Source organism: Arachis ipaensis, chromosome B10 (genome assembly GCF_059453495.1).
Source record: "Arachis ipaensis isolate K30076 ecotype BB chromosome B10, ASM5945349v1, whole genome shotgun sequence".
NCBI lineage: Eukaryota > Viridiplantae > Streptophyta > Magnoliopsida > Fabales > Fabaceae > Arachis > Arachis ipaensis.
Genome location: NC_142435.1, coordinates 2,816,058 through 2,841,852, shown reverse-complemented (window position 1 = coordinate 2,841,852; position 25,795 = coordinate 2,816,058). Strand labels below are relative to the sequence as shown.

Genomic DNA, 25,795 nt, shown 5'->3' with positions numbered 1-25,795 from the left:
ATAAGCTAAATATATCTTATAACTGTTTATATCGGTTATGATATTTGATATAATAATGAATATAAAGTTTTTTTTATCGGTTATGTATTAATTACATAGTGTGTGTTTGGATTACAGTTTGCAAACGGGAGTTTGTATAAAATTGATTTTGCAAACTTGATTTTGATGAAAAGTAAGTTTGTGTCAAAGTGATTTATGTTTGGCAATCTTTATATCAAAATGGATTATAGTAAAATAAATGTTGTTTGGATTATACTACTCAAAATCACTTTTAGATAAAAAATTACTAAAATAGACACCAACTTAAATAATTATCTTATCATTTTAATTTAGATATTTGAATAGATCTTATTAATTAATTCTATAATAAAATTAATATTTATACACTAAAATAAAAAAAATATATAAAAATTGGCAAAATATATTTTTAATTAAAACTAACAAAATATAAATTTTAGAGAGTACTAAGAATAATAAAAAAATTAAATATTGATCTTGGTAGTAATTGAAATAAATAAAAAAAAATTTTATGATATTTTTTTATATAGTATATTTTTAGTACTCTTAATACTCTTTTTTAATATGCTATAATTTATTATTATTATTATTTACAATTAATTTTTTTTAATTTATTTTACCTAATAGAATCAATAAATCATATTATAAAAAGATAATAAAAATAATACAAAAAATTGTAATTATAAAAGTGTATAATATCGAATAAATAATTAATAAAAAAATAATAAATAATAGAAAAAAAGAGTTCATGTAAACAAAAATAATAAGAATTCTATAAATAATATAATAACATGTATAAAGGATAAAGTTGGTAAAAGATAAATAAAGATGGAGTATTGATGGCTAAAAGCCCGTTGGTGAAACGCAGAAGGTCAAAATTATAGCTTATTGTAAACGTGGTTTTGAGAGTAAAATCACTTCTGCGTTCATGGATCAAAAGTTTGCCAAACAAAAAATTGAAACTTTCAAGAAGGCTAAACGTGCTTCTTCTCTTGTAACGTGTTTGCCAAACACACCCATAGTAGTTTTGATATCCGAATTATATAATGATTATGATTGAATTATAAGGCTACGTTTATTTCTGAGAATAAAATAAGGTAAGACACTAATATAAGAATAAGACATAAAGAACAGAGACACAAGATTTAGTGTTTTTATATTCTGTTCGGTGATAAAGTTGAACAAATTATAAAAATTTAATTTATTTTTATTCTTTTATTTAAAAATTTGAGAAGAAAAATATAATAATAAAAAGTATAATTATAAAAAATTAACAAAAATAATAAAAAAAATAAAAAATAAATTGTGTTTGTTGTTAGAATCTTTTTTTTCAAAAGGCATGCATTTTTCAAATTTGCTATTATTCCTCCACAAACTCAATTTCTATCATCTTTTTTTCCCTCAATTTCTGATCTGATTTCTCATATTTTCTGGAAATATCTTTGCACATTGAAATTAGCATTTGATCTTTAAATATTTAATTTATTTAGAATTATTAATTTTAAAATTCTGATTTGTATTCACAACTAATAATGCAAAAAAAAAATTAGGCAAATATATAATTACTTATTAAATTTAATTATTCTATCAATCTTTATAATTTTATTAAATTTATAATTAAATCCTTTTTTATTTAAATTTTTACGTCACTTTTAATTTTATAATTAATTAAATTCTTTCTATATTGTTCCTCTATTTGTACAATCTAGTCAGAGAACAGCAGCTTGTCTCAAAAGGTCATCTTTACCCCTAACGATACTTGTTGGCTTGTTGCCAATCCCTTCATTAAGGGAAAAAAAAAAAAAAAACTTAAACAATTATGACATTATTCAATACCGTTTCGGAAATTCTACACAAATTAAACCTTACATCATTAACCAAAGGGGAAAAAAAACCTTTCATCCATTACCTATTGTTTTATATCACATTTTTCTTGTGTACCAAAAGTATGCACTTTGTATTGACGTTTTTTTTGTACTCGAAAAATTTATGTCATATGATTCATGATTCATTCGCTTTTCAATTTTTTTATTAAATTATTGTATTCCAAAATTGATCCCCGTTTGCTTTGGAAAGCTCCATACTATTTGTGACAAAAGCTATATGTTCTCTAGTTGAATAATTGCTTTTTCTTATAGAGTATAGACCATAAATTTAGAATTTCAAACGAAATCCAAACAAGTGCTATGAAGTATGAACACACAAAAACATATTTGTAGTTTGGAAGCACGCCAAACATTCAGCAGCGAAAGCTATTCTTTAGTTGCTTTCTCCTACAAATCATACTTAGACCTATTTTAGGTAAATAACTTAATTAAACTTCTTTTAAAAAAATAATTTAAATAATAAATGATTATATTAAAAATAATTTATAAATAAGTTATTTTGTATTTAAATTTTTAATTCTAAAAGTAGTTATTTAAAAAAAATATAATAAAAAAGAGTAGTATTATAAGAGAAGTCATTTTTTTTAATTTCTCTATAAGCTCATAAAAAAACTTCTTAAAATACTGCAATTTAATTTTAAAAATTACGCTAGACATTAATACTATTACTTTTCATATATCAAAAACTAAAAAAAGTTACTTTAGAACCTTCGCATACCCTTAGTGCTTTTCAAAAGGAAATTAAATTTATTTTATAAATCTTCATAAATTTACACCGTGTCACCGTCTATATATCTATATAGTGTTACATAAAATTTCATCTCCAAAAGCTTAATTTTGGTGCATTTACAATTTAACATTTTTACATAGTTAATTTATATATATATATCAAAAGCTAAGTTTTGTTAATAACATCTTTATAATACTATCTAATACTCTTTTTCAATTTGTCAAATTTGTATATATTAAAGTTAATTGCCTGTCATTTCCATGATTTATATATAGGGCTAGGCTATGTGCACTTTGTCTTATTATACATATTAAAAAAAATTAAATTGTATTTTTTCAACTTCTTAAAAAAATCAATTTAGTCAAAATGAGTGCATTATACCTTTTTAAAATTTAGGTATGGTGTAATAAATTATCTCTGAATTTTTCTAATTGTGCAACTCGGGCCAATCTTTGTTGAATGTGCATTTTTTTTTGTCAAATAGATTAAACTAACTCCTAATTTTACTGCACACTGATTTACACAATATTAAAAAAAATTATTTTTTCAATACTTAATGCATTCACCAACGTTCGAATCTGGATATATTTTTCATTTTTAACAAAGAAATTTGGTTGAATTAAGCCTAAATCATTTGAAAATTCGTAGATTAGCAGTTAAAAGTCCACTATAACATGATTTTTTTTTGTTTTCCATGATATTTTTAAACTCGACAGGTCAAGGATTAATCCGTCGCGGATTTAAGCTCCATTTAAGAATCTACTGCTGGTCAATGAGTTGTTGCATGTACAAGGCGGGATTCGAACCTCGATACTTATTTAAGCAGACGAGTGAACTGATCACTATAACATGATTAGGCACAAGAAGTTTCAATCAGTAAGCAAATAAGTTTTACCAAAATTCATTACAAATTGCACTTGTATCTGTGAACGCTACTTAGACATTATTATAAGTATAAATTACGGTATAGAAAAGAGAAAATTTAAGAGGTGTTTCCTCTAGTATACATATGACATAATAATAATTAAAACTTGGGGAGAAATTGAAGAGAACATTGTAGAGGATGTGAATCTCAGAGAGAGGCTAAGCGATTGATATCAATAGGGTAAGCATCAGATGAAGATTGAGCACTGTAAGCCCTTCTACCAATGATTGTGTTGGCAGCGTCCGTTGGATGAAATGCATCCCAAAACACGTACTCCCTTCTGTTCCCGCACGCTGGTTGCAGGGGCAGACATGTAATTTGACCATTGTTCCTCCCTATTCCGCAACACCCTGCATTTGTAACTCTGAAACCATAGGATGCAGGGTTGCTTATAATATCTTGAAAGACACCATAAGTGTTGATGTAGGTGAACCTTGCATCGGGTAGCTGATTGTTGAGTTGATCAACAAGGGATTTCAATCCATTGTTGAATATTTGGTTTGCTGAATTGATCTTTTCTACACATGTTGTACCATCTGGGCTATTTTGGGCCAATTCATTAGGACTACAACCTATCTGACCTACTCCAAATAGCGCCATCTTCCTTGCTCCATAGTTATACAGAATCTTCAGAAAAAAAAAAAAGGAAACTTCTATTAGTTAGCTTTTATTTACAAGCACGAGACACTGAAATAAGAATATAGAGACACAAAATCGTATTTAACAGATAAAACATGAACGAAAAAATTTAGAGAGCCAACTATAACATAAACCAACTCAAGTCAGTTCTTTATATTTTTAGTTTTCAAATTCAAAAAATTAGGGTAGTAAAAAGTTGTTTTTTCTTTTTTATAAGAGATCTCATATTTTTCAACTAGTTGATTAGCTCTAATTAGCTACCTTTCTAATTGGTTCTCTAGCAAAATCGGATATGAAAAGACGTTGTAAATTAATATATTTTGTATCTATCATAATAGAAACAACACAAAGATATTAACAAAAGACACAAATTATTTTTTTATTATTCTTGTTAATTTTATATAATTATATTTTTTATTATTATATATTTTTTTAATTTTTTAAATGAAAAAAATTAAATTAAATTAAATTTTTATAATTTATTTTAATTTATCATCAAATAAAATACAGAAATATTAATTTTTGTCCTATCTTATCATGTTTTTAGAATAAAACATAGCCATATTGACGTATTATTTGCAAATAAAAGTGAATAAATGAAGGGGAAAAAGAGAGAGACCCTGAGTTGCTGAGCATATGCTTGAAGAAGATTATCGGCATATTGTTGTGGTGTGTATTCCCTGCTGGAGGAATATAATTGTGGCATGAAATAGTTGTTAAGGTAATCATTGCTTCCAAGTCCAATTGAGTAAATGCACTTGCTCAGGTAATTTGCAGCTTGGTTCTCATCTCCTAGTATATTTACAAGTTGGGCTACCGTCTTTTGGTAATTTTGCACTTGCCCACTGAAACTAATACGGTCTCCCTATAAAAAGTTAACAAATTTTACACAAAACAACATAATTATTTTGCATGCCCAAAAATAGAAAAACCTTCTAACATTTTTGAAGAAATGAAATTAAATTAAATAGTACCAATTGCCTTCCAGTTTCTTCTCTGATTCCAGCAGCTGCTGATGCATAGTTGACTCCTTTGAGTATTTCTTGCTCACTGGCGCTTGAAAACGGAGGTATGTAACCATCAAACCCCAAAAGCTCAGCTGTTAATTAAATTAATAAATTCCAACATAAATTAGTTAGAAAAATTTCATGTATGCACATATCTTCCCCCACTACCATCTTTGTTAATTTCAAAAATATTTAGTAACAAAAAAAATAGCCAAATTCAGTCATAATTTACCTTATTTAATATTTATTAATTATTATGACAATTAATAAATTTTAAATAAGATAAGTTTTGACTGTTTTTTTTTGTCACTATAATATTACGGTTAATTTTGATTTTACTAAACCACCCCTCCAAAAAAATTTTGTACATAGGTATATATATATCATCAATAATTAAGGTGACAAAACTGACAAGGGCATGTGTTAGTAGAATTTTTATGCTGGTGCACTTTAAATTCTTCTACCGATCAAAGGACTACTATCTTATACTGCATATTAATGGCATACCTAACAAGCCCATGTGATTGGAATTCAATTTAAGTAAGGGGTAGGCAAAGACCTTCTAATATGGTGCCAACATTTATATGCATAAATAAAAAATGAACGCATGCATGCATGAAAAAACAATAACTCAAATTTAATGATTGAAAAACTGGCCCTAGATTGAAAGTCGATAAATTTATTTAAAGGTAATTAATTAGCCATATTAAAAGATGTCAAATCTTAGACGGTTGACTATAGATAGATATTAGGTGGAAACTCAGGTGCAGTCGACTTCACGTGAAGTTGATAGGTAAGAGCCGTTAGATGAAGATTTAGTCAAATCAATCAAATCATCTAATGACTCTCAGCTATAAACTTCACGTGAAATCGGCTGTACCTAAATTTTCACCTAGATATTATTATTATTATTATTGTGAATTTGTGATTAGTTAATAAAGATGGTTATGACAATGATAGATGACGTTAACAAGCAAGGTCATGCATGTGAAAAGCAGTTAAAGAACCTTATAAAAAGGATGTGATTTTAATTAAGGACATGATATTCATGCAATTTAGATGAGTTAGAAGTTAGAAGGAAACTCACTAATGACATCAACAGTGGTTTTGCCATTGGAGAACCTTCCAGTTGGGCCACCAAAGTCAATCCCATAAGGCAGGTAATTGGCTTTAGCCAAAGAGTTAAGATTGTTGTTGTTGCCATTGTCCACCAATGAGTCCCCAAATATGAAGTAGCATGGTACCTGTGGTGCACCTTCAACTACTTCACTACTACTACTCAGAAGAACCGCCACCAGCAATGTTGCCACTATCATCTTCACAATCCACTTCATCATGAGCACCATTGATCTAATTGAATGAAGCTAAGTCACCCTTGGCAAAGTGGAAGCTGTGTTGTTTACTTTGTCGATGCTATGAAGTATTTGTGAAATGAGAACAACTATATATAGAAGTAGAAGAGTACCGAGTATGCTTTATTTTGTTTTATTTTATTTTTTACAACTTTTACAGTTGAGAGTGTTAGTTAGGAACATTAAATTCACGCGGACATAATGTGATGAAGAAATTGGAAGACAGGGCCAAGCTTGGCAGTGTACCACTACCTCTTAATATTATATTATTCTTATCGAACTTTGCAATTATGGCAATTTTCGCATTATTAGTAGTAGTACCTTAAACATTCATTATATATTATATGTATATATTTTATGATGCGCTAGGAGGGGTGTGGTTATTCGATTTAACCAATTAACTGAATTAATTAAGCACAAATTAAAAGAAATGTTCACATTGGCTACTTCCTATATATCGTATTGTCGCTATCATATTAATTGGGCTCGCGCTGGTGTTCGTTACTCAATGGAACCAAACTATATCTATAGTAAAAAAAAAAAATGTGAAAACTCATTTACAGTTGACTTGACGTGAAGTTGAAATTTGATAAATGTTAGATGAAAATTTAGTCAAATCAGTTAAATCATTTAACGGCTTTCAATTATTAACTTCACATAAAGTCGATTGCACCTGAACTTTTATCCTAGTAAAATCATATGTATGGTTTATAAACGGGGTAATGGTTTATAAACTGGGTAAAATATTAAATAAATAGTATTAGCTGGCTACTGGGAATGTTCAATACAAAAAAGATATAATAACATGTATGAAATGATGACATCCAAAATTGGTTAATATGAATTACAGTAATCATTATTTCTCCTTATGAAAAAAGAAAAATATCTTTGTCTGAAAATAGTATGCATCGTCGCCTACGCCTAATAAGGGTGATTTAATTTTATTTGGTTGCACCATATACCAATGTTTGTTATCTCAAGTCGCATTATTCAACATTCAGTAGATTTAAATTAGGCATGAATATTGGTGGTTCTGGATTAGTTAATATTATTGATTGACAACAAACTATTATGATCAGCATATCGGTCACGCACATGGTTAGATATAGCATTTGAATGAAACAAATTATTATATAAACATAGATAGGGTATGGCTATAGATAAAATGTCAATGGAGACAACTGTAACAAAATACAAGACTAGGGAGTGATGTGTGGATTAATTTGCACATATATATCTACAAATTAAAATGGATGATATGCCTCAATTTATCAAAAGGGTTTATATATCTTGTGTTTTAAAGATATATATTAATATTACAAATTAATTTTTTTCTAAATTTATCATCTATTTTAAAGACATATATTAACAAAACATAAGATATCAAACTTAAAACCTTAAGGTAGAAAGTTAATGGGTAATTAAGCGAGAGAACATAAGATAAAAAGATATCACATCCAACTCAAAACCTTAAAGATAATAATTTAATGAGTTTTTCATCTTATAAATTCTTCACTCTTCCTTACTTTCTGTAATGTGGGACTAACTTTATGCGTTCCTCACACTCGCAACATTAACACATATATAAAACAATAACCTTGTATATCTCATTCTATCTCCTTTTAATTTTAATTTGTTATGATGGAACTTTGACCCATTCAACAATTAACGATGCAACTCAATAGACAATAATAATGAGTGTGCTTTTCCAAAGGGAATTAATGAGAGATGTTGAATTGAATGAAGGAGAAGGAGAGCAGTGTTTATGGCTTCATTTAGTCAACAAATCATAAATGGTGGTGGGTATAGCTAGAGAGAGTAGAGAGCAGAGAGGAGTATGTAATGGTTTTAGCTAGAGAGAGATATCAGATATAGCTGTCACGCCGTGTAAAGTGAAGTGCAAGCAAAAATTGCAGACTCCATTAATCCTTAATTATCAGCTTAACCTCTGCTTTGCATTTTCTGTGTCGGCGTTACCCTTTCTCCATTCGCTCGCCATCAACATCCCCTTATGCCTTTGGGACCAAACTTATTTCTTATTATAACACTATTTATAACTTAACTTTTTATATGTGGCAAAATTATATATATGCTAATTAAAAAAAATTTGTTGAAATTTATGTGTAGTCAACTTCAAGTATAATTGATAATTAAAAATAATTAGATGAAAATTTAGTCAGATCATTCAACTATTTTTAACTATTAATTTTATATAAAGTTGACTGGATCTGAATTTTTAAGGAAAAAAATTCATTTGTACTTCTTTTTACTTTGTATTAGCTTTGTTCTCCTTTAGTTATTGCTTTTCATGGATCTATGTAGTTACAAATATAAATGAACAAGTAACTATGCAAATTAAACATTTGGACAATCAAGGCGTCATGCATTTGTTGTTGAGGCACCATGATCACATGCACATGGGTCGTCGTCTTAATAATAACGTGTTTGGAGCAGTACGTGAGGCAGAGGTCAAATCACTATTACGCAGCTTTTTTTTATCATTAGATATGGTCTCCTCCTTAGATCAAAATTATATATTCAATCGACTTCTTTTCCCCCATTTTTCTATGGCCAAATCACTATTGCATAATGCTCAAACGATCTATTACAATTCTTAAGTAAGAAACAAACTTCTCATTGATATATACTCCATGCATGATGCGTATCTATGATGAAAAAGGTCTAATAACGGTGTATTTGGTTAATGGATTTGAAAACGTGATTCCTAATAAAAACCATATGGTTATTATTGTTTGGCCAAGTTCCAATTTCTTTACTCCTTAATTAATATGCTTTGAGCCAAGTCAGCCTAATCTCTATGCTGCCTTGCAAGTTGTGGTTGACATTTTCTTTGTCGGTGTTACACTAGTTTTTGCATTGGGTTGCCATCAACATCTATCCCCTTATTATCCCACCAATTCAACAACAGGGAGTTGGGTAAAAACTTATTTCTTATTCCGTTTATGAGAGCAAATCATTAAAGATGTGCTCGAAAAATTAAGTACGGATAAAAATAAAAAATTTAAATAAAATAAACTTTTATTAAGGAAATAAATTTGCCTGACTAGATTATGACAGTCATCTTTAACATTTACTGATTTTATTATTTTACTTTTTATATTCAAAATTTACTATATTAATTTTTAGATTTTTTTTATTGAATCAACGAAATATTATCAAATTATACACAAAATTAAATAACCTCATTTTGATTTGGAGGATGAGGCAGATAATAATATAATACGATCTACACATTATATAAATTTTTGTCTTTTTATTTTTTGCTTTATTTAATCATCAAGACGAAACGACTTCGTTTAGCTCTGTATTTAGCATAATAAATTATAATTAGTTTAATATTTTATTCGCTAATTTATTATTAGAAAGAGTTTATAGATTAATATAACGGTCAGAATTAGCTTTTATGGATTAATATAATAAATTTTGGGCCTTGGCTTCATGGGACTTGGGTTTTCAACAAAGAGAACTGCAAGCCCACTCTATCTTGTCAACTACAAGTTGTTTATTCAGAAATTTTATTATCCGGTTTAATCTGGTTCAATCCGGTTCATTTATTCGATAGCCTGACTGGTTTGATATTCAGAGCTTTGCCTAAAACCCTACTCCTGAACCTTCGTTCTCAAGCATACTACTATGGACGTTGACGCCATAGGAGACCATGCCGAGAAGCTCAAGTCCCTTCGAATTGACGAATACGAAGATGATGACGACGACGATGACGAAGAAGAAGAAGCTGTCACGCTTGGTTTCGTTGAGAACCCCAAAAATGAATGGTCTCTTGAGCGCCAATTTTTCCCCAGCAAAGCTGGCGGAGTACCGGTACTCCCACTATGCTTCTGTGTTCATCCCTCTTATTCAATGAAACTAAAACCTTGCTGTTATATAAAAAAATGGAAAGTTTCAATTTTTTATGGTCGTATGTTCATTTTATGAATATTGGTGTAGGCTTGGCTTGATCCTGTGGATATACCATTAGGGAGGTCATCAATTTGTGACATTTGTGGCGAACCTTTACAATTCTTGCTTCAGGTATTCTATTCATTCAAAGATGTGAGTGAAATTTCAAGTTAGGAGAAGTTTTAGCTGCACCAATTAGTAGGATATATCCTTTTTCTTCTACCCAGCTAAGGGATTAGTGGAATTCTTGAAATGATAGGTTTATGCACCTACTAAGAAGGAAAGTGCATTTCATCGGATGCTGTTTGTTTTCATGTGCCGTTCCATGAAATGTCTTCTCAGGGATCAGCATGAGCAGTGGAAACGCCACCCGGAGAAGCCATCTAGAAGGTTGGTAATGTCTGACAACAAAGAAAGTTTTCTTCCATTTTTTTGGGGTTCTTTTGGCCAATCAATTCTGATTGTGTAATGATTTATTGAAGTGTGAAGGTTTTCCGTTGTCAGTTACCTCGCTTTAATCCTTTTTACTCAAGTGAACCGCCTAAGTATGATGGGAATTACAAACCTTCTGGCATTGGAGGTTGGTTTATCATCATTTTATTTTTTGGCTCTTTTGTTGGGTATCATACATATATTAAATGTATTTGCTATTGCAATTTGATTCATTAATTCTAGTGTTTGTGTGATTTTGTATCTTGGGAAAATGGGTATCCATGATTATCAGATGGTCTCTGCTTCTGTCTCTATGTGGTGTCTGTTCTGTTTTTCAATTGCTAGTTTTCTTAGTTGTATCTGTTGATTTATGAATTTTTTAACCGGTGACTGTTTCATCATGAAGAGTAGCATTCTAGAGTTATTGCATGAGTTATAGAGTTCATGTGTGTGTACATGCAAGATGCAACCCATCTTTTTGATCTTGTGACACCATGCTTTTGCTACATTTCAATCTCAAAATTTGATTCCACAAACAAGTTGCTCTTACATTGTATCTTTATTGTTCTTATACTCTGCATTATTTCTACTATTATTTTTGCTTTGTATATGACTGATATATGGCCTGCTTTTACATTAAGATCGCTGTATTAGTACTTCTATTGATTAGGCATATTTTATTAAAAGATAGGATTCTCTCTTTCTTTTAGCTACTCTTTGCAATTGGTGTGGAACATGGAAAGGAGATAAACTCTGCAGTAGTTGTAGACAGGTGTGGTACTGCTCTGAGAAACACCAGGTAGTTGAATTGATTAAATGTCTCATTTAGTCTCCTTTTCACAAATTTCATCCTATAAAATTCCTTCCCATTTTCAATTTGCAGGTAATGAGTTGGCGCTCAGGTCATAAATTTGTTTGCCAGCAGATGAAAGTTTCTTCACCTATTGGCGAATCGAATAAAACTGGAGCCACTTCATTGGAGTCTCATAAAGGTCACAGTTGTTTAAGACCTGTATATTTCATGAGTCACGTAGGTTAATCTAAAATTTAATACTTTCTAGCATAATGTTCATTACATCTGATGTCTTACCATACAGTTGGAAGCAAGAATGTGTGGCCTGAATTTGAAATCATCATTGAACACGAAAGTGAATATAACACAGACATTCCTGAGGATAACGACTTATCTAATTCCTTGATCTCGAAGAACAAGATTGATGACACAATGAATTCACTTATGGATAGTTTTCAGGTACTATCTGCAGCTGTTTTCATCACTGAAATTATCTTGCTTATTGTTTAAGCATATCATTTGCTCACAATATTATTTGCAAACAGGGTGATGATGACAAAAAGAGTTGGGTTGACTTCCAAGAACGCATTGCCAAGGCCCTCGAACAAGTGTTGAGGTGATTATTATTTATTTAGAGTGCTTAACTGAGTTGAAGAACTTCTTTCAGCGTCTTCATGATGGCAGCTTATTTGCTAAAAATGTTCCAAAACCAGATTTTCTTGCCTAAGGGATAAACAAATTCAAAATAACCCAAGTAATTGAACTGATTTCAAGATATATTTCCATTCAATTGACTGATACAAACTTATGGTAACTACAGGTACTATAGGGATACAAATGCGAAGCCAATATGGCCTGTTTCGAGTGGTCGGCCATCCAATGCTGATATCCCTAAATGCAGTTATTGTGGTGGACCAAGATGTCATGAATTTCAGGTAGTTAGATAGGCGAGAAGTTTTTGCTCGAAAGGTTCTTCATGGTTTTTCTATTGGTGTTGATGTTACTTTTAGAGTTTTAGTTAATAAGCTGTTATTATTGTTGGTGGCGCCAGATTTTACCACAGCTGCTATATTACTTTGGAGTAGACAATGAAGCAGACTCTTTGGATTGGGCTTCAATTGTGGTGTATGCATGTGAAGCTTCTTGCGAAGCAGGTTTGCCTTACAAAGACGAGTATGCTTTTGTTCAACTTTTTTCACCTTCCCATAATACAATACACTGAAATTTTGACCTTGCCCCTGTATTAGAAAAAAAATTAAGATGTTTTTGTTAGACTTTTTGGATGTGGGGATAGGAATATATGCATTTACCTTAGTCCTCAACTTTGAGGATCATGACTGGTTATGTGTAATTTATAGTTTTTTGTTGAAACTTTTCTCTTTCATTAGAAGTAGGCTCTTTTGACTTAATACTCAATTTGGTCCTTGAACTTACATGCGAGTCTCAATTTAGTTCCTGAAGTTTCAATTGCCTCTATTTAGTCCCCAAAGTTTATAAACGTGCCTCATATTAGTCCCTGAAACGATTTTTAGTATAAAAACGTTAATGGAGCACTGTTATAGACTAGTTAAAACTTGTAAAATGATGCAGTTTTGGTTTTGGCATTTAAATAGCTCAAAAAGGGCATCGTATCACTTATTTTGTTAGGTAAAATGTTAATAAACACTATTTACAATGTTGTTTTTGGGTTATTTGAGTGCCAAAACTAAAACGACATCATTTTACAAAGTTTAGTGTGGCATTCGGCTGTTCACGATAGTGTTCCGTTAACGTTTGTACGTTGAAAATTGTTTAAAGGACTAACATGAGTTATGTTCACAAAGTTTGGGGACTAAATAAAGGCAATTAAAACTTTAAGGACTAAATTGAGGCTTGCATGCAAGTTTAGGTACTAAATTGAGTATTATCTCGGCTCTTTTTTGTACCTTTGTGTTGTTTTTGGAGTTCCTACTATGTATAATGTATTTTTCTTTTTTCTAGAGATATTTTTGTTCGTGATGCATTAACCATTTAATCAGTAAGGCATTGCAAGGGTCCATAAATCAAAGTTCAAAACTTAATCAAGAGAAGAGAAGAGAAGATGATTACACTGTTGAATAGAAGCTTCTTTAAATAAAATAGAACTTCACTAAGTTGATGTAGACGGAATATGATAACACGAAATGAATAATATTATGCTTCTCTACCAATTGACAATAGACTTGTTTTTTAAAGGGAAAAAATACAAACAAGAAGCCAAGTTAGGAAATTGAATTTAACACAGTAGCTATAGCTCAGAATTTCGATCAGAAAGAGGAAAGAATTGCAAGAGCGAATCCTTGAGAAGCGGAATCAAAGAACTAGGACAATCAAAGGTTCTTCATCTCTTGTTATTTGAACATAATTTTAAATTTTTTTTATGTATGAGAGTTTTAATATGATTACTGTTTTTAATCGGCCCACTTCAAACTGCTAGATATCATCTCAAATTGAGTTTGATTTAGAATTTGAATTTATCAAATCCAATACAAAGTATAGCAAATTATATAATCCGAGACAAAGACACACTAACTAATTCATTATATTGCTCATTCATGAGATGATAGAATATATGTGAGGCCTATGCCATTTTACTATTTTAGAGGCACAATTTAATTTCGGTGGTGATTGGTGAATCTCAACACTCAAAACAGGGAGAAAATTCTGCCTCTAAAAGAGGGCCATGGATTCTTTACTCCCATTTTTATGTGGGAGTATCATTAGCCAACACTAAAATAATTATAAAAAGAACCCCATTTTTTTGTTTTTAAAAAAATCAATAATTAGATATTGACCCTCTAATTACTTTTTTTTACACATTTTTCTTTTTTCTCTTTAATTTCAGATTCAACGTAGCGGTGAGGGTGAGACATTTGGTCTGCTAGGGTTTTTTTTCCCTCTTTCAATCACTGTAGCGGTGTAGCCATTCTCTCTTCCTCTCCCTCCGCAGTCTCTCTCGTTCGCTTCAGCCGCCGCCGCAACCCGCTTCCCCTGCCGCCGCGCAACACGCTTACCCGCCGCCGCAACCTAATTTTCTATTAGGTGTCGTTTTTTCCCAATCTCTTGTATATGATATATTTTATTGTTAATTGTCCCTTTATGTGTTTTAATCTATGTTAATTGCTTTCATATTTTTTGTATAATTCAAATGTGCAGTTGTCCTTTAAGCTTTTGATTTTGTTCTTCAAAGTCTCGCCTATTTGTTTTTCTTAATATTATACAGTAATTTTCAATTCTCTTTGAAGACGTGTTGTTATGGCTTACGAATGAACTTGTGTCAATTTTATATGAGAAATAAAAGGTTCCACAGGTCTAGCATGCACACACAAGTGGTACTAAAGCTGCAAAGATAATTCTAAATTTTACTGACATTCAATTATATTTTTGTTTCTGAAGCAGTGTCTCTTTTTTGTTTTTGTCATATTAATTACAAACACAACAACACTACATAATTCAATTGAAATACTCATTGCTGCATATTTACTGGAACATTGAACATGAAATCATTCTCAATTGTATTAATGTTGATCACTGGTTTTAGAGTTCCAATAATTTAGAAATAGCGGTGATCTCAAAATGAAAATAATAATAACAAATATATAAAGTTGACTACATGTGTAATTTTGATTTAGTTAATTAGATCAGTTACTGTTCGAGTGCAAACTGAAAAGGTGTAATAGCATATAAAATTAAAGTATAATAATAAGACAATATTCATTAATTTTGAATCTTAGAGCATAACAAGTAGTTAATAAACAAAATATGAAAAAGTGTAGGAGAGGAAAGAGGCACACAAAACCCAACGGCTGCTGTGCATCTTTTAATTAAGGAGCTTCTGCCTCATCTGTTCTTGTTTTTTGAGGTAACCTTTATCTTGTGTGCGGAAGATTGTCATAAGAAATTGCTTGTTGAGATTTGTAGCACCTGTATTTGTGTTTTTTTTCTTCTTTTTTGTTATTTAGAATGAGGCAATCCAAGCCACAAAATACTTACTTTTATTTAGCCTTTAGAAGTATTATAGAAATAGCCTTTGGGGATTTTTGGTGCTGACTTTATCTTCTTCCAATCTCTGTTATACTATAATTTATTCAAGCAAAAAAAAAACAAAAAACAAGAAATAAGGAGATTGACTTTAGTGAAAAATTCACTGTGGCTTGGGGTAATGTTTACATACATACTTTTATGTTGTTGAAAATATCTAATTATCAATTCTTTCAGAAATAAAATAGTTTGTCTCAACTTGTTAGTATCTTTTAATATGTTTAGCCTTGTTTTTCACACATAAAGAAGAGTCTTGCTCCACTAGCTGACCTCATCTAGTGGGACAAGACTCTTCTTCTTATCTTCTTTCAAATTACTTAAGCAACTTATTTAAATAGTATTAGAAAATTGTTATTCGAATTAAAGACGATCTGTTGTCATTGTTGCTCTCTTGTATATTATGGATTCTCTTTCCTGTCATAGGGCAAGCTGCCAGATGTTTCCTAGAAAAACACATTGGGAGATGGATATTGTAGGAGCTAATTGTTTTCTTATTTTTTCAATTTTGCCTCTTTAATAAATCCAGTTTCACCAAAATGAATAAATAAGTAAACTACCTGATGTCTCCTGATATTTTTATCCTTTGTATCCAGAAATGTTGTTAGTAATAATGAAATTTGAAATTTTAAAGGTTCTATTGAAATTATATGTTTGTGATAACTACAAATTTAGATGTTATATTCTTATCGAATCACAGAAAATTATATTTTACACACTGTTGAACTGTATCATGCTTGTTGATTTTACATTTATTTGACAAATGCAAAAGCAACTTATCACATATAAGAAGCTAATTAAGCATTCTTGTATGTCTTGTCTACTAGTAAAGTAGTATATACTTATATTCAGACATGTTTTTATTTTGAGATGTAGTGGATTTGAGTACCATTTACTTTCTGGTTAATCTCATTTTAATTAAGCTTTCCTTGTAATTGTTTTTAACTTGATATTCTTTTTCTGCTGGATCATTTGACGTGAATACTTTATGCCTTCCAGCCTCTAAAGAAATAATTAGTTTTCCAGCTCCTGCCATATTAATTGTTTTTATTTTGGGTCTTAAACAGGCACAGGTAAGACAGCTAGGAGAACATAAAAGTGTCCACCGTGACTTAAATGTTGCATTTGGGAAGTGGGAATTCAGTCCTTTGGATTTGCAAAATCTATTTCCAACTAATGAAGGTTCAGCCATATTTAGCAAGGAGATGACAATTTGATAGTGCCTGTTCAAGTGCAACGTTACAAGAATGAGCTGGTGAAAATTGGTTAACCTTTTTCTGTTTGGTACCGAAGATTGGTTATCTTAGAGAGTTTTTTTCTTTATATGATTGAATCTATACCTTATATAGCAGTTTTTTTATACAAGGTTTTGTGGAAACGCTACCTAAATAGCTATACCATTCAGAAGTTGGTTTTCTCTATATGGAAGTATATTTTGCATGACTCTACTGATTCAACCAAAGTCTTGAATTAGATAAAAGTAGTTGGCTAGAGACCTAATATTTTGAAACCAATTCTTAATTAAAAGATTGGTTCTTCTAATTTATTTCCTCCTTACCCTATTCTCGAATTTACATTTATATATCAATAACTTGGACTTTCATTGTACCTTAGTTAAAAACAATCAAGGCATCCTATTATTCCGATCCTTGGACATTAGCTTTCACTTGCATGTGATGTCGAACCAGTTGTAGAGGTGGAGTCTGGGTGTTCCACTTGGAGAGAGAGAAATCAAGGTCGTCAAGGATAAAATTTTAAGAACTAATTTGTTATTGGTGTCTTTTAGACATAATTATTAAATTTAATTTGACCAGACCGTTGAATGGTTAAATAATCAACTCGGTAAAAATCAGTTTAAATTTGGTCAAAATTAGTTAAAATTAGAAAAATTAATCTGGTCAAACTCAGTCAAATTATAAGTCAGTTTAAATTTGGTCAAAATTGGTTAAAATTAGAAAAATTAATCTGGTCAAACTCAGTCAAATTATAAATACATATATAGTTTAATTCATTTTTAGTGTGTATTTGGTATTTTTTTGCATCATATATTAATAGTTAATTTTAATAACTGATTTTAATATACATGTAATATAATTATTTTTTAAATTATATATTTTTTTTAAAAGCAAAAGAGCTCAACACAATTTAACCATTAAACTATAATTTTTTGTTTTTTATTATAATATATAACAAGTAATAATTAATAAAAATTTTGATTAACGGATATAAAATGTTCAACAAGGTTGTAGCACAAATAATTATAATAGAAAATTATACAAGGCAAGTTACATAAAAATAGAGGATCATGTAATATGTATTATGTATTATATTATTAATTATATTTTCTTTTTATGTAGTTGTCTTGTATAGTTATACAAAATTTATTTGCGTAATATTATTAATAGAAATATGAAACTTTTCATCTTTTTCCATGCATGATCTATTAGAGGTTAGAGTCTTAAGAGGGATATGGGTTGTGTGAAAATTTGTGCGCCATGTTCTCCTGGGTTTAAATTAAAATTTCTTAGGTAATGTTTTAAATTAAGTTTTTTAATTAATTTAAAGCTTCCTAATAATTAGATGTAAATACAGTGACAACGAAATTGTGCAAGTAAATGGTTTAATGGTTTACAACCGGATAAATGCTACTGTGTAAAAATTAAAATGTTTTTATAATTATAAAATATATATACTATACACATTTTTTATTTTAATAAAGAAGAGTTTATCATACACACGAACATTCTGCTTTGTACAAATAAACACTCTGTACAAATAAAGAAAATGGAACGAGATGAATAGAAAGTTGATCTAACAGCAAGTCCATGTAACTTGAATGAAAATATTTGTGTAAGCTTCTTCGATAATTGGTGTATCAGAACTGCTCTTGATTCACCTAAAAAACAAGTCAAGTAATAAAAAAAGCAGCCAAGCCTGATTTTAATATTCAATTCCTAGTTACTTTTTATCCAATTAAAAATTTAAGATATACTAATTATCTAACACTTTATTGAACAAGAACCAGCATAATACAGTTAGTTTTACATAAGATCCATCAATCAGATAATCACATAAAACACGGTCATAAATACCAGCAAATAAAACACTAAACAGGTGGAACTACATGACTAATTATTACCAAGCCTAGCTGGTTCTATTCATAATCATTAGCTAAAAAGTCAGGCAGATATGAACAGAAAAATACAGAAATTAAGCATGATAAAGTGAAAATCAAGTCATCATCATACTAGTTGCAGGCTTGGAGAGCAACCACTATGAAACTGGGCCATTGAGGACAGGGACAATTTCAACTCCAAGCCAAACAAAAGAAAATAGATACTCAATCACAATGTTAATAATCTAATTTGCATAAACACATGAAAAGGCTAAGAATTGTGTTTTAAACATAATGATACACTAATGTGGTAGGACAATGTCAGATACAAGAATCAAGAACAGCATAATCCTAAGCCAAGTAATCGCTTGACAGTAATAAAATATAATACAAACATAATAGATTGAATTAACATGCAACAACTTCTATGAATATGCTATAATATCTTCTGAACTTGAACCCTAGTCCATGCATAATAATGGCATAGCAATGTTTCTCAACAACAAATGTAAACGGTTTTGCAAAATTTTTATCTTCCACCGACAAAAAACATAACTAGTCAAAATTGCTAAAACTAATCAATGCTATCTGAAAGTAAGAAAAACATAACTCTCTGAAGTGCTAAAATTGCTAAAACTAACCAATGCTATAATTCCACACATGTTAAAAACCCAGCAATACTTTTATATATTTATTATTGTTATTTTCATTTTCATTTTGAGATAACATCTATTTCTAGATTATGAACTCTAAAACCAGCGATCAACATTAATACAATCTTCATGTAGTATTGTTGTGTTTGTAATTAATATGACAAAAACAAAAAAGAGACACTACTTCAGAAACAAAAATATAATTGAATGTCAGTAAAATTTAGAATTATCTTTGCAGTTTTAGTACCACTTGTGTGTGTATGCTAGACCTGTGGAACCTTTTATTTCTCATATAAAATTGACACAAGTTCATTCGTAAGCCATAACAACATGTCTTCAAAGAGAATTGAAAATTACTGTATAATATTAAGAAAAACAAATAGGCGAGACTTTGAAGAACAAAATCAAAAGCTTAAACGACAACTGCACATTTGAATTATACAAAAAGTATGAAAGCAATTAACATAGATTAAAACACATAAAGAGACAATTAACAATAAAATATATCATATACAAGAGATTGGGAGAAAACGACACCTAATAGAAAATTAGGTTGCGGCGGCGGGTAAGCGTGTTGCGCGGCGGCAGGGGAAGCGGGTTGCGCAGCGGCGGAAGATTGTTGCGCGGCGGCGGATGAAGCGGGTTGCGGCGGCGGCTGAAGGGAACGAGAGAGACTGCGGAGGGAGAGGAAGAGAGAATGGCTACACCGCTACAGTGATTGAAAGAGGAAAAAAAAAACCCTAACAGACCAAATGTCTCACTCTCACCACTACGTTGAATCTGAAATAGTGAAATTAAAGAGAAAAAAGAAAAATGTATAAAAAAAAGTAATTAGAGGGTCAATATCTAATTATTGATTTTTTTAAAAACAAAAGAATGGGGTTCTTTTTATAATTATTTTAGTGTTGGCTAATGATACTCCCACATAAAAGTGGGAGTAAGGAATCCATGGCCCTAAAAGAGTTGCATTCAATTCTTTTACTATTTTTTTCCCTTTTTTGCAGCCCTTCGAATCTTATTAAAATGCAAATAGAAATAGTGCTAATTTGAAATAAGTTTGCAAAACAAAATAATGCAAACATTAAATAGAAAATCATATTAGCAATTGCATAGTTTCATGGTTGGAATCAATGAATGGATAATATGAGAATAATAATAAAGTACGAATGCACGAGAGCCAACTGGTGCCAGAGCCTAAATGACCATGCAAATTGGAGACTGTGGATAATCACCATTATCATCCACAAATCAAACCCCATAAATTTTATTCCTTTTTCACACTTATATTTATTTAGTTAGTAATCTATGAAATTGATTTTGCATATGTATATGGTATATCTAAATAGAAGTTTACCATTGTTCCGTTACAAAAAATAGACACAATTATTTTCGTTTAAGAAAGTCTTAATTGGATAACCTTAGGTTGCTTCTAAACTGAGAAATGAAATACCATTTCTTTATTCAACATAATAAAAAAATATTACTTGTACTTTTACCATTAGTTTATAGGCATATATAACCTAATAATTTGAAAAGATCTTATCATTCTAATTGGCTGCGGATAAAATTGAGTGTGGAGTAAGTTGGATAGATTGCGGTTTGAGATTCAATTTTATTTGATCAATTCGTCCTGCAATTATATCTATTTTTTTAAATGACTATTCACATTATTAATATAAAATATAATTATTTTTACTAATGTAGTGTTACGTAAATAGATATACGTGTAAAATTATTTTACACTGACAATACATCAAAATTAAATTTTATGTTATATTATATAAAAAATGTGTTAAGGTCTTAAGGATGAGTGTCAAACTAAGAATTTTTTATTTATATAAAAAAATCTTTAACTACTAAGCCAAAATTTTTAATTAGATATTTAATATTTTTATTTATATAAAAATCAAATTTATTTAGTAATATATAACTACCAAATTATAATTTTAAAATCTCATTAGATTATTAAATTATTGAATATTGTATTTTTTTAGATTCGCAGATAAAATCAAATACCTGCGAATTACTACATGTAAACTTAAAATTGGCATATTATAAATTCACAAATATAATTAGGATTGGGTTTAAATCATATCTTACCTTACTCGTTGCCGTTCCTACTCTCGACAAACCTTAAAAAAGAAAATCCTTCTCTTCCCCACCATGAATTTCTCCAACCATTTTTATATCCCAAAGCTTATTCTACATATTAGAATTGAATATAATGCATCGTTTAATCCTAAAAATTAATTTAAGAAACGGAATTATTTAGCATTTTAGCTAGATTCTAGATTATATATTTTTTCAAGCATAATAGGACGCTAGGTCCCAACTCCTAATACCTTGTCAGAAAAAAAAATATAAGAAAATAATTTTTCTACAGATTAACATAAGCCAACTTTATTATAATTTAAATTTTATAAATAAATAAAATGTAAAAATTAAAATTTAAAATTTAAAAAAATTCTATCTACATTTATTCTAATCATATTTATAGTACACAATAAAAATAGTCCATAAAAATTTAATTCCTTTTCATTTATTTAAAAATTGTCAAATCACTCCATCCACGAACCGTCTCCACGCAGTTTTCGACACCACCGTCCACAACCACCACCGCGTCTTTCGTCACATTGCGTGGCCTCTTTCTCGCGTCTCGCCGTCGTCCTCTTCGTTGGACATAGCAACCTCTATCAGGGACGGATACATGTTGAAGGGAGTGGGGGCAAGTGCCCCATTGGAATTTAAAAATTTGTTAACTAATATATAATAATAAAATTTATTTGCCCCCACTATATAATTAAATTTAACCCCACTATAAGTGAATTTCACTTATTAACTTCAATGATAAAAAAACAAATAATAATTCAAAATTTAAATAAATTTGTTACAACAACCTTTAAAAAGAAAGAGTGAAATAATTATAGATTTGTTATTTTATAATTGTGACTAATAAATAAATTTAAAGCCAATGAGTAATAGCTCAAATGACATAGTCTCCCCATACTCAATTAAGAGGTTGCGGGTTCGAGTCTCCTATCTTTGATAAAAAAAAAAAAAATTTAAAATTTGAAAAAATATATTTATATACTTAGTGAATATCACTGTTGTGCTGTGTATATATATTATATATATTTGATTATTTATTTAAAATAGAAGTAACTACCAATTTGATATCTAAAAGATTCAGACGCAGACAAAATAATCGTTAAATTATTTAAAAATTGTGATAAAAATAACTAATAAATATTATATTTATTAAAAGTGATAAAAAAAAACTTTTAATATTTAACAAATAACATATTCATTTAATCTAAATATTTGATAGTCAATAGAATTCAGCCTAATATTTTATTAGATTTGATTATAAATATATAAAATTATTCTGTTAAATTAATTTCAAATTAAATAGATTATCTTATTAAACTAATTTTAATATTAAATTAAAAATGAATAATAAAAATATTAATCTTATATTGACTATTAAATAAAAAATGGTTAAATAATAATAATAATAATAATAAAAATAAAATAAAAAATCAAAATAATACTGTTTATTCATTGGTGTTTTTTTTTAAAGTTAACTTTAGTTTTTTGGATAACATCAGTTGAAAAAACTTTTTAAATATGAATAATATAAAGAATCGATTTTGTAATTATATGAGAGATGAACTTTTAAATGATTATTTAACCGACATATATAAAAAGAAAGACATTTGATTGTATTGAGAATGAAAATATTATTTAATCTTTTCAAAATATAAAACCTAAAAAAATGAAATTTAATTTATATATTATTATTTAAATTATTATTTTAGTATTTTAATTTGTTGATTAGATAATTTAAAGACTAATTATATTTTATAATAACAAAATATAATTATAAAAATTATTATCATATTATGTATATTTTGCCCCCACTCACAAAATTTTCTGGATCCATCACTGGCCTCTATTGCTGCGTAATCATAATCCCGACGCATCTGCACCGTCGAACACCATCGCGGCCTCCATCTGTCGCGACGCAGCCACCGCAGGGTCCCATTCGCGACGCGCGATCAACAACTCCAATCTATGGCAACTCCTCCACTCACAATGCGCGGCCTCCGTGACTTCCTCCTCGCAACACGCCACCGCGAGTCTCCCACCGTTCACGCAACGCCGTCCAAGACATTGTTGCCGGCTACCATATGGCTCTTCTTCTCCTCTTCCTATTTGGTTTTTGAATGATTCTTTTAACTAATTTTTTATGTTTCTTTTTCCTAAATTTCTGAAAATTCTTTCTATTAGTTTTAGATGATTCTTTTTTCTATATTTTGTATGTTTTTTCGTAAAATTTAAATGATTTTTTATCTTATGTTTTAGTATATTTTTAGAGTTTTGACTTTTTTTTGGAAAGAAGAATTAGGGTTTGGATAATAAATGGTAAACGGTGAATGAAGAGGTAATTAATAAAGTTAAAACTTAAGTGAAGTCGACTTCACGTGAAGTTGATACCCGAAAGCCATTAGATGATTTGATTGATTTGACTGATTTGACTAAATTTTCATCCAATGACTCTCAGGTATCAATTTGACGTGAAGTCGACTTCACTTGAGTTTCCATCAATTAATAATTGTTGATAATTAAATCAACTTGTAAAATCATTCACCGCCATTTACAAAAGCTTAGTCAAAACTTGGTCAAACATTGAAGGAAGTAAAATTTGAAATGATTATTATGGAAGTAACTAGAAATGTTACAAAGGATCATGGTCAAATGTTCAAAGATTTACAGCTGGATAGTTTCTTCTACAACTTTCAATAAGTTACCGCCTTATATCCAAGCTTAATCATTAAGCTTAGGTTACAAGTTGTTTAGTTTTAAAACTGCCAAATACAACTATAAATAGGTGGTGCATCTCTTGTATTTTGTGTCCCATATATGAAAAAGAATGCTTAGTACTTGTTTTTTGTAAAATTCTCTTCTTGTTAATATGAGTGTTAGTGAGTTTGAAAAATTAAAAATATGATAGCATCATTTATATGAGTGAGTAATCCTGGGCCAATTAAGTGTGGGTATCCTACTTATATTTGGTATCAGAGCTGGTTAATCCAGCGTCTGGTGTTTGAGAGTTTGTGAGGTGTGGGAGAGTTCTCACATAGTTGTTTATTCATAGAGTCAGTATGGCAAACACTTTCAATATTGTGTGGTCCGGTCCCAAGTTAGATGGGAAACTTGATTATAGTTATTGGGAGACTTTGATGTCTACCTATTTGAAGGCCCAGAACCTGTAGAATTTCATTGAACCAGGTTTGCAAGAAGGAGCAGATGCTGCTCAACAGAGGAGAGATCAATTGGCGCTATCTCAAATTCATCAAGGAGTAGATTATACGGTGTTTGGCAAAATAGCAAATGCCAAAAGTGCAAAGGAAACATGGAACACGTTGAAGCTGTCATACAAAGGCGTAGATAAAGCTCAAAAAGCAAAGCTACAGTCTTTAAGAAGAGAATATGAAAGGTACGAGATGTCAAGCTCAGAAACTGTTGAGCAATATTTTACTCGTGTTACATATCTTGTCAATAAGATGAGAGTCTATGGAGAAGATATGCCCGATAGCAAAGTAGTGGAGAAAATTCTTCGCACCATGCCGATGAAGTATGACCATGTGGTGACTACGATACTAGAGTCACACGATATGGACAGCATGACGATTGCAGAGTTGCAAGGAACCATGGAAAGTCACATCAGTAGAATACTGGAGAAGTCTGAAAAATTAACCGAGGAAGCCCTGAAAAGTCGAGTGAATTTCAACAATGTTGCAGAATCAAACCGTACACAAGAAGGACGAGGTCGTGGTTTTAATTTTCAAAGTAGAGGTAGAGGAAGTTTCAGAGGTAGAGGTCATAGCAATTACAACCAAGGAAGTTACAATAATTTTACACCACCTAATCAAGGAAGAGGTGGAACGAATTTCAGGCCTGTCAATCGAGGAAGAGGTCGAGGAAATTTTCATCAAGAAAGAACCAATTTCAACTGATTTCATTGTGGAAAGTATGGACACAAAGCAACAGATTGTAGATTCAAAATGGTGGATAACAATCAAGCACACGTGGCAGAAAATCAGCATCAAAATATTGATGATAATCCGGGTACTCAAACTTTATTTTTTACAAGTAATTCATGTGCTGAAGATGAAAATATATGGTACTTGGATAATGCTTGCAGTAATCATATGTTTGGTAGAAAGGAGTTATTTTCTTCATTAGATGATTCAGTTAAACTATTATT

General features: G+C 30.1%; 2 protein-coding genes, 1 long non-coding RNA gene and 1 pseudogene across 10 annotated transcripts; 2 read left to right on the top strand and 2 right to left on the bottom strand.

Annotated features, from left to right (window-relative positions):
- Nucleotides 1-3,501: 3,501 nt before the first annotated feature.
- On the bottom strand, nucleotides 3,502-6,638 carry LOC107622865 (GDSL esterase/lipase At1g29670). The gene is made up of 4 exons (XM_016324920.3): nucleotides 6,293-6,638; nucleotides 5,173-5,297; nucleotides 4,818-5,063; nucleotides 3,502-4,186 (listed from the first exon to the last, which is right to left on the bottom strand). The coding sequence occupies exons 1-4, from the start codon at nucleotides 6,549-6,551 to the stop codon at nucleotides 3,707-3,709; spliced, it is 1,110 nt and encodes a 369-aa protein (XP_016180406.1). The 5' UTR covers nucleotides 6,552-6,638; the 3' UTR covers nucleotides 3,502-3,706.
- A 3,474-nt stretch (nucleotides 6,639-10,112) lies between these two features.
- Nucleotides 10,113-17,218, top strand: LOC107624267 (uncharacterized). Of its 8 annotated transcripts, XR_015903031.1 has the most exons (14): nucleotides 10,113-10,397; nucleotides 10,524-10,607; nucleotides 10,735-10,865; nucleotides 10,958-11,055; nucleotides 11,618-11,706; nucleotides 11,791-11,899; nucleotides 12,005-12,159; nucleotides 12,246-12,316; nucleotides 12,521-12,635; nucleotides 12,752-12,854; nucleotides 13,915-14,054; nucleotides 14,564-14,760; nucleotides 15,495-15,580; nucleotides 16,824-17,218. XR_015903031.1 is itself a non-coding variant. In XM_088503356.1 (11 exons), exons 1-11 carry the CDS (start codon nucleotides 10,212-10,214, stop codon nucleotides 13,704-13,706), a joined length of 1,167 nt encoding a protein of 388 aa, XP_088359482.1. In that variant the 5' UTR covers nucleotides 10,113-10,211; the 3' UTR covers nucleotides 13,707-13,764. The 8 variants fall into 8 exon arrangements, 2 of the variants coding, with proteins under 2 accessions (XP_088359482.1, XP_016182242.1); XR_015903053.1 differs by lacking the exon at nucleotides 13,915-14,054 and having other exon boundaries at nucleotides 15,490-15,580; XR_015903037.1 differs by lacking the exon at nucleotides 15,495-15,580.
- A 1,191-nt stretch (nucleotides 17,219-18,409) lies between these two features.
- Nucleotides 18,410-20,506, bottom strand: LOC148578959 (uncharacterized). The gene is made up of 2 exons (XR_015902998.1): nucleotides 20,062-20,506; nucleotides 18,410-18,652 (listed from the first exon to the last, which is right to left on the bottom strand). It is a non-coding gene; the product is annotated as an uncharacterized LOC148578959 (long non-coding RNA).
- Nucleotides 20,507-24,689: 4,183 nt separating this feature from the next.
- On the top strand, nucleotides 24,690-25,544 carry LOC107619920 (uncharacterized; annotated as a pseudogene).
- Nucleotides 25,545-25,795: the final 251 nt, after the last annotated feature.

Bases quoted from the DNA above. Each gene is read 5' to 3' on its own strand.
- LOC107624267 (XM_016326756.3), top strand. From the start codon at position 10,212: ATGGACGTTGACGCCATAGGAGACCATGCCGAGAAGCTCAAGTCCCTT. The intron at 12,317-12,520 runs GTGATTATTATT...TGGTAACTACAG, and splicing joins GCCCTCGAACAAGTGTTGAG to GTACTATAGGGATACAAATG. The intron at 12,636-12,751 runs GTAGTTAGATAG...TGGTGGCGCCAG, and splicing joins CAAGATGTCATGAATTTCAG to ATTTTACCACAGCTGCTATA.
- LOC107622865 (XM_016324920.3), bottom strand. From the start codon at position 6,551: ATGGTGCTCATGATGAAGTGGATTGTGAAGATGATAGTGGCAACATTG. The intron at 5,298-6,292 runs GTGAGTTTCCTT...TTTAATTAACAG, and splicing joins AACCACTGTTGATGTCATTA to CTGAGCTTTTGGGGTTTGAT. The intron at 5,064-5,172 runs GTACTATTTAAT...AACTTTTTATAG, and splicing joins AAGAAACTGGAAGGCAATTG to GGAGACCGTATTAGTTTCAG.